Below are 12,687 nucleotides of genomic sequence, written 5' to 3'. Positions count from 1 at the left end.
TCTGCACTTTTCCACTGTTTCCTACTGACTTCTGTCATAAGCCTGTTTTGTAAATCTGATTTATTGTTCTCACTGCCATCCAAGGAGTTAACTTTCCTCCATGTGGTAATTTGCCTGTAGAACCTCTGCCTTGAAAACCTTCCAGTGCTCATTTGCTGTTTGCTTAGCCAGTCCACAATCCCAGTTTACTTGTGCTGGAACCATACTCTTAATCATTGAAAGTTGTTTGCATCAGTTTGTTATTTTTACCTTTTATTTTTCTTCGTATGTTTCCATTACTACTTTTTAAAGTTAATTGTTAACATTATTACCTAGGTGGTGTATTCTCCTGATTTATTTTAATAAATGAGCTCACTGTTGTTACTTGTCCACGTATGATAGGAACTTGTAACGTTTATTCAGATGCATATCACCACCTCACTATTTATTTTCACTTTGTTTCTTGCCACAAAGATTGATTTACATTTTAATGGCACCTTATTCCAGCTCAGAAATTGTCAATGAACTGTATTTTTCAATTAAATTTCTGTTGCATGACAAATGCATTTCTGCTCTGCCAAATCTATGAACATGTCTGGAAGCAGGATAGCATTAAGCTGAAGATTAAAATCAAACCATACCAGGCTAATGCCCTAACCATCATGCAGTATGCACAGAATTCCATGTATGCCATAGTCACTGTAAGAAGTCTCTCAACACCAGGTTAAAGTCCAACAGGTTTATTTGGTAGCAAAAGCCACTGCCCCTTCGTCAGGTAAGTGGGAGTTCTGTTCACAAACAGGGCATATAAAGACACAAACTCAATTTACAAAATAATGGTTGGAATGCGAGCCTGATGTTGTGAGATTTCTTTGTGTTTACCCCAGTCCAACACCGGCATCTCCACATCATGCCATAGTCACCACAGAGGAAGTCTGGGATGATTCCACCAAAAACACCCGAGTTCCATCATGAGAACTTGATGGCAGGACAAAATAGCAAACAATGAGGGTGGCACAGTGACTAGCACTGCTGCCTCACAGTGCCAGGCACCTGGGTTCGATTCCGACCTTGGGTGACTGTCTAAGACATTCTCCCTGTGTCTGCATGGGCTTCCTCCGGCTGCTCCAATTTCCTCCCACAGTCCAAAGATGTGCAGGTTAGGTGGATTGGCCATGCTAAATTGTCCCTTAGTATCCCAAAATGTGTAGGTTAGCCATGGTAAATGTGTTACAGGGATAGGGCTGGGAGAAAGCCTGGGTAAGATGCTCTGTCAGAGTCAGTGCAGACTTGATGGGTCGAATGGTCTCCTTCTGCTATGTAGGAATTCTTCTATGATCCTTCGTTGTGCTGGACTCAACAGCATGGAGACCACTCTCCAGAAAATACAACTTGGAAGGCAGGTATCCACTAAGAACTGAGGCTGTTCATGCCGATCTTGCAAAGGACTCTTTGGTCATGAGAGAACACATGCAACGCAAAATTATTTATGGCTTGGGCGTACTTGAGAAATCTACCATCATCCAAATGCATTAGCTTTTTTGCCTCTGGCTCAACAAAAAGCAAGGTGATGAAGGACCTTAACCATTGTGAGTTCTTTGTCCTTTGAATTGTATCATAGAATGCTTAATTTCCAGCTGAAACAAAGAGTCAAATGAAACTTTTTTTAGACAAGTATTCACTGAATGTCTAGATTGTATCTAAGCCTTACTGACAAGCTGTGGGATCTTTCTCTTCATGGATTTGGTTAGACACTGCTGGGACCTGTGAGCTTAATATTACACTGAAGTGTCAGATAGCAGGGACATGAAAGAAACTATGTGAATGCAAAGTTTATTTTTCCTTTTTAAATTATTTTTCAATAAGACCATCTCTTGTACCTACACCTCTTTAGGAAATGCAGCCCAAGCTTATGTCATGATATTCTTTCATTCTTAGTATCATCTCGATGAACTATTGCTAGACCTTGGATCATCCCTCTAGTCACATGCCATTGTCTGTCTTGGGACATTAAAAGCATTATGTCAAGGCACCTTGATGCCATTTCTTGCAATTGAGCTTGTTTTTAATGAGCAGAATCTTTGGGCTCCTACACCACCCCCCCTATTCTATTTCCATTTTGTATCTGTAGTGATAATTATATCATTTACATTAATCTGCATCATTTTACAATTTCCTACTTGATTCACAATTCACTACATTTCCTTTGTTATCTTCTGTAAATGTTCTATTCTCAAATCATGTATAACGTATAAAGAGAGAGAGTGTCCTGCAACACAGATGCTTGGGAACACGATTTGCTAATTTCAACCAATCCAAGAAAGCATCTCCTGCTAACCCTTTCCCCTCTGACTTCCTGACTAATTCCTGTCCAATTATACCTTGAACTAGTAATCTCAATGCGTGCAGATTGTCCTTGTGCTCATTTACTTGCTACTGGTAAGATCGATGCCAGTTAATAATCATTGTGTGTGTGTGTTTGGTGTTGTGTGTGAAAAACAAGGTAATTACTTTGGGAATAAAGTACTGATCCTCTCAATGTAGGAAGGCTTCCCAAGCCACCACACAGGAATGGAATCTGACAGAGTATATTGGAAAAGGTTTTGAGGAGAATCCTTAAAGAGATCAGAATCCACTGATCCTCTGTCCTTCCAGCAGCTTCTGGACTCTTGCCCTCCCCAAGATGGGTATTCCAGTTGACTTCAGCCTACTACAAGTCAAAATCATTCCACTTTCTGAGCTCTGACTTTGAAAACCTTGAAGAAAAATTGATTGGAAATCTATCAAAATTTTTGTAAACAAAGATTATTAATGGGTTGAGAAGTTATTTCTATAATTGCAAATTACTTCAAATGAAAATTTCTGAAAGTCAGTTGCAGCAGGGGAAAGAGCCTATTTAGCTTGTTCTAGACTCTAAATGTTATCATTATGATGCATAGAAATAAAACAGAAAATCCGAGAAGAGCACAACAAGCCTACTTTCATTTATCAAAAATGAAAATAAGTTTGTCTGGGTGTAAAATGTAATAATTAGGACCCTTCAAAGTTCTAGATTAACTTCAGACCTGGAGATTAAAAGTCTGTTGCTAATTTTGAAAGATGTCAATAGATTGACATATTTAAGTTAATAATTAGTCATGACACAAATTTACATGGTCTAGTATGATGTGTTGATGTGTGTTTTTATATTGAAAATTTTGACTTGAATTAACTACAAAGGTAACTTTATTTTGGTCTAGGGATTGCCCTTCTTTATTTGCAGTGTTTCCGTGTAACACAGGAGACAGCACATCTCCAACGATCTTTATATTATGTGAAGAGGACTCTGCGTAACCTGAATGGCCGGAGAGTCACGTTTCTGTGTGGTGATGCAGGACCTTTAGCTGTTGGTGCTGTTGTACACCACAAGTTGAAGAATGAAACTGAATCACAGGAGTGTGTCACAAAGTAAGGACATCGATTTTAATTTTTGGCAAGTTCACCATTTAACTTATTTGAAAAATAGTCCAGTTATCTGAAACTTTAAAAAGTTTACAATTTTTAAGTAAGTTAATAAAACTCATTATCCTATGTATTTTTCAGTTCCTATTTGAAAATGCATTTCTAGACAATGGCACACTGGATTGTTTAGCACTATTGGGTACATATTAATTAATATTTGACATGGAGGATCGAAACATTTAGCTGAACAGTGTCATACTACTAATTCTGACTGAAGTTTTCAATCTGCATTGGTGGTGGCAGCCTTCCATCTTGTGATATAATGGCTTGGATTGCAGTGGTCAACTCTGTGCTAAGATTGCCAGGTGTGGCTTAAAAGCTGCATTATGTCATGGCAATCTCTGCCACATTTGTTGCAGAGGAAGACTTTTCAGTGGGTTGAAAAGAGCTATAATTTTCTGGCCTCTCTTCTACCTGGACCCTTTTCTCACCCAGTTGAGCGTTTCATTTCTGGTCACCTCTTTAACAGTCAGCCACCAGAGGTCACAGTCATCAGTGACTGTCTGCCAGTTGTCAGTGTCAGCCATCTCGTAACTCGCTTGCAGGTGTCCTTGTAACAGAGGTATGTGAGCTCAGGAAGTCTTGGCCAGGTCACTACAGAAAGCCTTTGGGTATAAAGCCATCACCCATCTATTGAATGTGGATAAGCTAGCACAGATGTTGGCTTAGCAATGTCGTGTGCTGATTGAATTAGCATGGTCCAGGACTACGTGAATTAGTGATCTTGTTCTGCAAAGAGACGCTGAGAATATATCTGATGCACAAGGTGGAAACTGTTAATGTTGTAAATTCTGTGACAATTTAGTGAATGCCAAGAGCAACTGATATTACTTGGGGGAAGTTGGGGTACAGATATAAGAACCAGTTTCCATCTGTGTGGGAGAAACTATGAATGGGGAAAGTAGTCGGCATTTCTATCATACTGAGTTTTGTGAATAAACCTATGTTGAAGACAGACTGGCTCCAGCTTCTTCCTTTTGCAGATGGATGATCACTGCAGTGTTCAGCTTTTTCTCCTTCCTAGCATTTGTTGTCCAAGTCTCACCACTGTAGAGGAATGCACCGAGGAAGCAGGCTAGGTAGACACTCAGTTTGGTATTCTCAGTCAGGTTTGCTGTTGTTCCAGATTCTCTCACTCAACTTAGACATAACAGCTGCAGTTTTTGCAGTATGTGTGCTGATTGCAAAATCAAGTGACAGATTGTTGGTGATTGTGAAGCTATCAACAACCACAAGATGGGTGGCAGTATTGCAACATCCTTGACCGTGGCATTTGTCTTCCTGATAATGGTTAAATCAAACTCTTCACAGGTGTGAGACAACCTGTCCATTTGCCACTGAAGGTGTGCCTCTGCAAGGAATGTTAAGTGTGGTATCATCAGCATAGAGCAATTCTCTGATGAGGATTTGGAGCACCTTTGTCTTGGATCTCAAGTGAGCGAGGATTAATAGCTTTCCGAGAGTTCTGTATGTAAGTAGGCACCCTCTGTAGATGACTTGAAGGCATATAGCAACAGCAAAGGGAGGAAAGTGCCAGAGTGTCAGTGCCAGAACACAACCCTTTTGACTCCACTGTGGACCTCAAAGGGTTCCGTCATAGCTCTCTTGCCCATCATGTTGTCATAGAGAGAGATCACCTTGAACAGCTTTGGCAGGCAGCTCAGCAGCTTAAATAGACCATCTCTGCTCACATGGTCAAAGACTTGACGAGATTGATGAAGGTATTATCTCCTTTGTTCATGGCATTTCTCTTGCAGTTGCTGGCCTAAGAAAATCATTTCAGTTGTGGATTTTCCATTTCTGAAAACACTGGGATTTGAGGTGATGTGTTCAGTCAAAATTTGCAGTTTGAGGGCAATAGCGGCAAATAATTTACCAACCATGCTCAGGGTGATGCCTCGATAGTAGTTGTTGCCTTTGTTCTTGTACATGGCCACAATCATTGCACGGTGCATATCCTGGGGCACTGTTCCCTCCCACTAGTAATGACTGAAGTTTGTGCAAATACTGTAGGAATGCTGGTTCCCCGTGTTTGAGTTTAGGTGGTCTAGCATTAGTACCCAGAGTCGGAACATATAAATTGAGGTTCAATGTGAGTGATTGGGTCGTCAGTTCTGTAGTTAGCCGGGAGTGAAATTGGGACTTTTCGATATAGCATTTGCCGCATAACTATTCAGGTAACTCAGAGTTGGTAACTTTTTTCGGAGGGCCCTGGGGAGCGGGGGAATTGTGCATTGGAAGTTCAGATTTCCTGGGGAATTCCTACGGTCAGTGCATTGGGACTTCTGCAGGGTGCACAACACATCTTGTAGAGTATGTTGGGTCTCCCAACAATTTGGAGACCGGAAGATCCAGCCTGACCTATTTGTACATCAATGTGCCTTTGGACTCAACTCCAGATTTTTTTGTCAGGGATCTCTTAGCCTTTAACTCTCCTGAGGTATCCACAAGCATGTACCCATAGTTGGGAGTTTGTTCATGAGTGCCAGGGCATGTCCACATGCTAGTAGGCCTACACACTGCATTTTTGGACCTCCTCTGAAGCTCTTGCCTGAATCTGCAAGGGACCCAATTTGTGTTTCCCCATGAGGTGAGACCTAAACATTTGGCTTTCTTTTTCACATTGCTGCTAACCAGTAATTAGGCTAAAATGAGAAGCAAACTGCCACTCAAAAGCAAAGAAACCACAGGGACTTTTTTGACCCAAACACTAGACATATCACATCGACATATTGGACATACAAAATATGTCAGGAGTGAGATTCAGCATTACAAGTATCCAATTGTGTAAAAATGCTATTGGTGTAGAATAATTTTCTGTCAAGACTGGCTTAATATTTTATCATAACCCTTAAGGCAGTTATTCAGGTGCATGTGGTTACTTTTTCTTGATTATTTTTCTTGCACCTATTAGATTATTACAACTGCAGAGAACAGTTGTTTGTTTGGATTCTGATATCCCAGATGAGCTACTATATGGCCGAGCTGGATATTTATATGCTTTACTCTATGTGAATGCAGAGATTGGGCACGATGCTGTTCCTTTTTCTGTTATTCAGGAGGTAAGAAAACTACCTTTTTTTAATAGGTTTAATTTTTAAATTAATTAACTGCAACTTTGTTTTTGCACTTGTTATATTTCTTACAAGTATCGACTTTCCTCAATTCATAATGTTCAGGGTTGAAGTGTCACTCAGGCAATTGAGCATATACTTAAACTGACATTTAAGTGATACACTGATGGAGTGCTGCATTGTTGGAAAAGCATTTATTTTGGATGAGATGAGATCCTGTTTGCTTGTTCAGTTGAATGCTAAAGATATTGCAGCACTATTTGAAGAGAAGTAGCGTTCTTCCAGGATTCTGGCCAACATGTTTCCTCAATGGATGCCTCCATGACTACATTGACTGGTCATTCACTTGAATTGCTCATTATGAGATCTTGATAATGCAGTTTTGACTGTAGTGTTTTCTTTTGTAACAGTAGCTACAAAGATAACCCAGCCCCTGGGAATCTGATAAAGGTATTGCAGTAATTTCTTTACCTGTTGAAATACATTTTAATGGAAGAAAACTGGTGTGGATACTGGATAGACCAGAATTAAGGCATGTGACACAACATTTGCAGTTGGGCACAGTAGTGCTATCTTGTTTATATTAAAGCTGTGTTGATGTTGGGCTTCTGGGACAATGCTGTAATGCCAGTACAACATTTATACTTGGTATTAATGAGTTGTGGAAGCTGCTGGAAAATCACAAGATCCTGAATATGTGCTTTTTTGTATGGATTCTCTCCTGTGCTCCACAAATAATTCACTCATGAGGACCACTAGTTCAATCTCAACCTTGCATTCCTTTCAATTCTTGATTTATTGTCAGATACTTGTGCTTGAGATTTGATCAAATTAATTCATCCCTCCAAAGAGACCCTTGCAGGAGCCCTGTTGTGAAATCTGTTTTCCAAATTTTTGTTTTCCACTTAATTATCATAAAGTCTCAAGATTGCTTTCAGATATCTCCTTTCTAGACACTTCCGTCTTCGTAAATTGGCCCTTTGACATCGGGTTAGCCTTATTACTACTTTCTGCACTTAAATAACTCTCTGATTTTTCAGCAACTTGTATCGAATACAATATTCAAGATGTAGCCTGATTGCTAAATCTTTCTATTATTCAACTGTTTTGTCTATGTAGCTCCCAAGGTTATATTGGATTAGTTGGTTGCTATCTTGCATTGTTTCTACATGTTTAATAAGTCTCCTAAATCTTCATGGATTAATGTCTCAAAAATTAAAATATACCAGATTTGTCTATATTAAATTTCATTTCCCATTCTGCCAATCTACGTATGTTTAACTCATTCTGAAATGTCTGAGCCATCTCCTTCATTTGTCACTGCTCCTTCTGGCTTCTGGTATGAAACTGCAAACTGTTCATATTTGCCATGAGTTTCTAAATCTAAGTCGATGTAAATTGCAAATGTTCCCAACTACGCTTTAGTTTATTCCCACCGGCCAATTTCCTATCCATTCCCAAATTTACCTTGAAACTTCACAGATTTAAGTTCAAGTGTCAGCCATTAATTTGAAACTTTATCGGATGCTTTTTGGAAGTTTAAGTACAGAATATCATAGCGTTTGGTTTGTCAGTTACTCAAAAAATTCAGGAAGCTAATTAAGGCAGATGTTTCTTCCTCTAAAGCAATGTTAACTGGTACTTAATAGGTGGTGGTTCGATTTTTAAGTTTGCTCCTGGTACGTGAATGGATTTATAGTTGTCTGTCTTGTCGCACTTTTATAGAATATGGACACCACATTGGCCTGTTTTCAATCTATTGGTGCATCTCCAACGATCCTCTTGGTTATTGTCAATGACTCAAATATTCAGTGTTAATTTGCCATGACCAAATATTTTTAGATTTGTAACTCATGCCCTTAGCTATTCATTTCATTTTGTTTGCTTTCTTCACTGCCTGCAAATGCTGGACCAATGATTTAATGACTGATCCACCAAAGAGAAAGACCTTTCTCCTGTTCTGTTATCGCAAATGTTGAATATGTAATCCATATTCTCAGTTCCAACTGATATTATCCACCACCTCTCTACATAGTGGACATGCCTGCCCAGATATTTTTTTTATATCACACGTTGATTTGCAACACTGGCCACTGAACCTAGGTTGCTATGTCCTGCAAACTTGGACAAAAATTGGGTAGTATTCAAAACTGTTGTCTTGCTGTGATCAGTAGTTTCCTAGGCCTTTGTCAACCTTTGGTTTATAGGAATTGATGACTGAAGCATATGATGCTTGTATTTTCATTTTAATATTTGAATGTTTTAGTTGATAGGGTGCCTTACAAATCGTTTATTATAAGAGTTTCTCACATTTTTGTACTGCTTTAGACATTTTAACCACATTTTCTATTTTCTGCCTCCATTCCCCCTTCTCTCTCTACCCCCCCCCCCCCCAACTCTAATTTTGGCATCAGGTGGTCAATGCCATTATTGAATCTGGCAAAAATCTTTCCAAGGAAGAACGCAAAACTGAACGCAGTCCTCTTCTCTACCAGTGGCACAAAAAACAATATGTTGGAGCAGCCCATGGTTTAGCAGGGATCTACTATATGCTAATGCAGGTTGGTTTCAAGTGTAAAATTTGGATTGATTTTGTTTATCCTCAAAAATTTAATCAAAGTGGATGAATTCTAATACCATGCAGCATCAATGCATTATTTATCTTAACAGAATTCACTAGTCCAATAGACACAATAATAATTGATTGAGTGCAAGTGATATGTTGTTTAGTGAAATTAGAAAAAAAGTGCCATAACATTATGACCAGTTGCATGAATGCATGGGAAGTCAAAACAGCCCAATCCTCAAGATGCAGCAAATATTTTAGTTTGGATTTGGCAGTACAAATAATGCTGGGCAATCGGTGCCTACCATTATTAAATAGTAAATCGGACAGCCAACTTCCAACACGATACATGCACCGTTAAATATGGAAATCTAGAAGTTGCTATCCTGATTGCCCTGCTTCCCCACATGCTTCACCCTTTAATGGTATCCTGCTGAGGTTCAGCATCGAAGGGTGTGAAGTTATGGTATTTGCCCACCAGGTACACACTACACGTGCCAGAAAAGTTTGGGATTTATCCAATCAAGTGTAAGTGACTTTTTTTAATGCTGTGGTGAATCTTAATTATTTCCAAACAATCTCTCCGACATTGGAAGTTATTCTTGAAAGTGTGGCGTCTCGTATTCAAATTTTAAGTGTTTGGAAATCTACTTTCTTTGTGTCTTTCTTTTCCTTTCTGTCAATCCCAATTTTCTTTCCTTCTTTCTTTCACTTTCTATGCATGATTTTACTTTGAATCAAATATTTTAATTTGCACTTCCTGGTTTGTCCCCTATTTGCATCAGGAGGATTCTTCAATCTATTGGTAAAGAAAATACATTCTTAGTTGCCCTTCTCTCACAGGTCTCATATCTGTAGAAGGTGGCAAGCTATTTTGATTTTCTGTAATTGAAAATCACTTTGCAAAAACCAGTAGACTTTCTGTGGGCAAGTGTAACAAACTGTGCCATTTGTTAGCCACTGATACACAATTTGGGCTAATCTACCTTCTAATCATTGAGGCACACAACTTCAATCAAACAGTATAACCTATTGAGTCAATGTGGTGCCATTTCCTTTAATTCTTTGAGCATAACAATTAAATATAGAAGAACAAAAAATTGATTCTCCCAAGAAGTAAATATTACAAGTCTACTAAGACTCAGCAGTTGTGACATATTCTTTATTTAAATTTAAAAATTCCAAATATTGGTAATATTCAGGTCCTTCAGTAACTATAAAATGACATATAAATTAGTATTTATAACAAAAATGGAAGCAGTGGTGAGCACTGCTGCATCACAGCACCAGGGACCCAGGCTCAATTCTGGCCTTGGGTGACTGTGTGGAGTTTGCACTTTCTCCCCATGTCTGCATGGGTTTCCTCCGGGTGCTCTGGTTTCCCCCCACACTCCAAAAATGTGCAGGTTAGATTGATTAGCAGGGTAAATGCATGGAGTTATGGGGTTAGGGCCTTGGTGGAATTGTTGTAGGTGCAGGCTTGATGGGCCAAATGGCCTCCTTCTGCACTGTAGGGATACTATGATTTTCTAAAACTTTTGTCAGGCTTTTCTCTTTCAATTTCAAATGTTGAGGATTTGCCAATAGTGCAAAGGATCTGCTAAGATTTCCAAAATTGAAATAGAACATAGAACATAGAACAGTACAGCACAGAACAGGCCCTTCGGCCCACGATGTTGCAATATATTCAGATTGATCAGCACCCATGGCGATATCAGGATTCTAGACCTGAAAAATTAACTCATCTACACGCTAGATAGTTATGGACTGACCTACTGATTGTATCCACAGCACTTGAATTTTTGTATTTTGTCTTTACTATATAAAGAAAGTTAACTGTCATCTCTATGAAAACATTAGGCATTACACTTGATTTCACTTGTGAAGTTGAAATCCATCCTATCATGCTTGTGCTGACTCTTTGCTAGGACAATCCAAAGCTGATCCCACTGTCCTGCATTTCCCTAAAGCCCTCTATGTTGCTGTACTTCAGTTTTTCCGCCACCATCTCTTAAGTAAACTCCCAGTTTACATGCTGCACTCTTGCTCCTTAGTGTTATGAAATTGTAGCTAGTGTCATCTAATCTCTTTGTACTCTAGTGTGCTTTAAGTGGCATTTGCTAGATTTTTTTTAAAAAACGTATTCCTATTCCAGCCAGGCTCAAAGTTGGACCAAGAGACTTTGATGGAACTCGTAAAACCTAGTGTAGACTATGTGCGACATAAAAAGTTCAGGTCTGGAAATTATCCTTCCTCGTTGAGCAATGAAACTGACAGACTGGTCCATTGGTGCCATGGTGCTCCTGGTGTTATACACATGTTGATACAATCATATAAGGTTAGTATTTGAAGGTTGCATGGAAAGTTCACGTTTGGTTTTGCTTTTATTTGTTACCCAAAGTCACTTTTGTATCATAACAATGTATTTTTCTTCTCCTCATGGCTCATGCATCAACTAGAAGGGCAAGTGGAAGCTGATGACCTTGCTTTCTAGAGCAAACTAAACATTCATTGTATGTCATTTGGGAGTCCAATAGATTAGCATAATGTTAGTCACAATATGATGTAATTGAAATTCTTTCCAATCCATCCTCCACAGGAGATGACTGAGATATCCTGTGTCCACACAATTATGCTGTTGTTATAGATGTTCTGCATTGGCTGAAGAAATGTGTAATATTGAGAGATAAAGAAAGTGAATACTGCAATGCTGTGCAGTGCACAAGATAGAGAATGGATTAGTGGTGTGCATTTGTTGAAACAGATGTCTGGTGCATCCACCCACAGTTTAAAGTGGGATTTTCTACAATTTCAGGAAATGTAATGGTCTAATTAACATGACATCTTGTATCATTTTAAATGCAGTTCAAGCCTTCAAAAGCAAGTGTTATTAAAAACATCCTGTATGCTATAGTACCTTAAACCACTCCCTCCATAACCGACACAGTGGCAGCAGTGTGTACCATTTACAAGATGCACTGCAGCATTCACCAAGTCACTTGACAGCATCTTCCAAATTCGTGACTTCGAGCAACAGATGCATGGGAACACCACCACCTGCAGGTTCCCGTCAAGCCACTCACCGTGCTGACTTGGAACTATTGCCATTCCTTCACTGTCACTTGGTCAAAATTATAGCGCTCCCTTCCTAACCGCGCTATTGATGTACTTACACCAAATGAACTGCAGCGGTTCAAGAAGGCAGCTCACCATTTTTTTTTCAAGGGCAGTGAAGGATCAGTATTAAATGCTGGCCTAGCAAGTAGTTCCCACACCTCATGGAAGAACCTTAAGTACCTACCGTAGATTGTGATGGACTGATCTGGCGAAGGAGGCAACTCCTTTTTTTTTTGCACCAAAAATCATGCTTTTTAATATACATGGCATAAACAGACCCCAAACCTCATTTTCAAAACTTGCATTATTAGTCAACCTCAATTTTTTTTGCCACAGAAATGCATGTTTGCTAATTTATATAGAAACCCTACAGTACAGAAAGAGGCCATTCGGCCCATCGCGTCTGCACCAACCACAATCCCACCCAGGCCCTACCCCCATATCCCTACA

General features: G+C 39.3%; 1 protein-coding gene across 2 annotated transcripts in view; it reads left to right on the top strand.

Moving 5' to 3' along the window:
• lancl2 (LanC lantibiotic synthetase component C-like 2 (bacterial)) overlaps nucleotides 1–12,687 on the top strand; it is a 61,747-nt gene that overhangs the window by 18,953 nt on the left and 30,107 nt on the right. Inside the window, exons 3-6 of one of the 2 annotated variants that reach the window (XM_078236293.1) lie at nucleotides 3,219–3,426; nucleotides 6,395–6,542; nucleotides 8,969–9,115; nucleotides 11,276–11,458. In XM_078236293.1, coding sequence (XP_078092419.1) covers nucleotides 3,219–3,426; nucleotides 6,395–6,542; nucleotides 8,969–9,115; nucleotides 11,276–11,458 — 686 coding nt within the window. The remainder of the gene's footprint in view (nucleotides 1–3,218; nucleotides 3,427–6,394; nucleotides 6,543–8,968; nucleotides 9,116–11,275; nucleotides 11,459–12,687) is intronic. The other variant, XM_078236302.1, reaches the window with a different exon arrangement.

This window comes from Mustelus asterias, chromosome 2 (assembly GCF_964213995.1).
Source record: "Mustelus asterias chromosome 2, sMusAst1.hap1.1, whole genome shotgun sequence".
In the NCBI taxonomy this organism is placed as follows: domain Eukaryota; kingdom Metazoa; phylum Chordata; class Chondrichthyes; order Carcharhiniformes; family Triakidae; genus Mustelus; species Mustelus asterias.
The sequence above is the reverse complement of the archived record's forward strand: the minus strand, read 5'-3'. Positions and strand labels throughout refer to the sequence as shown.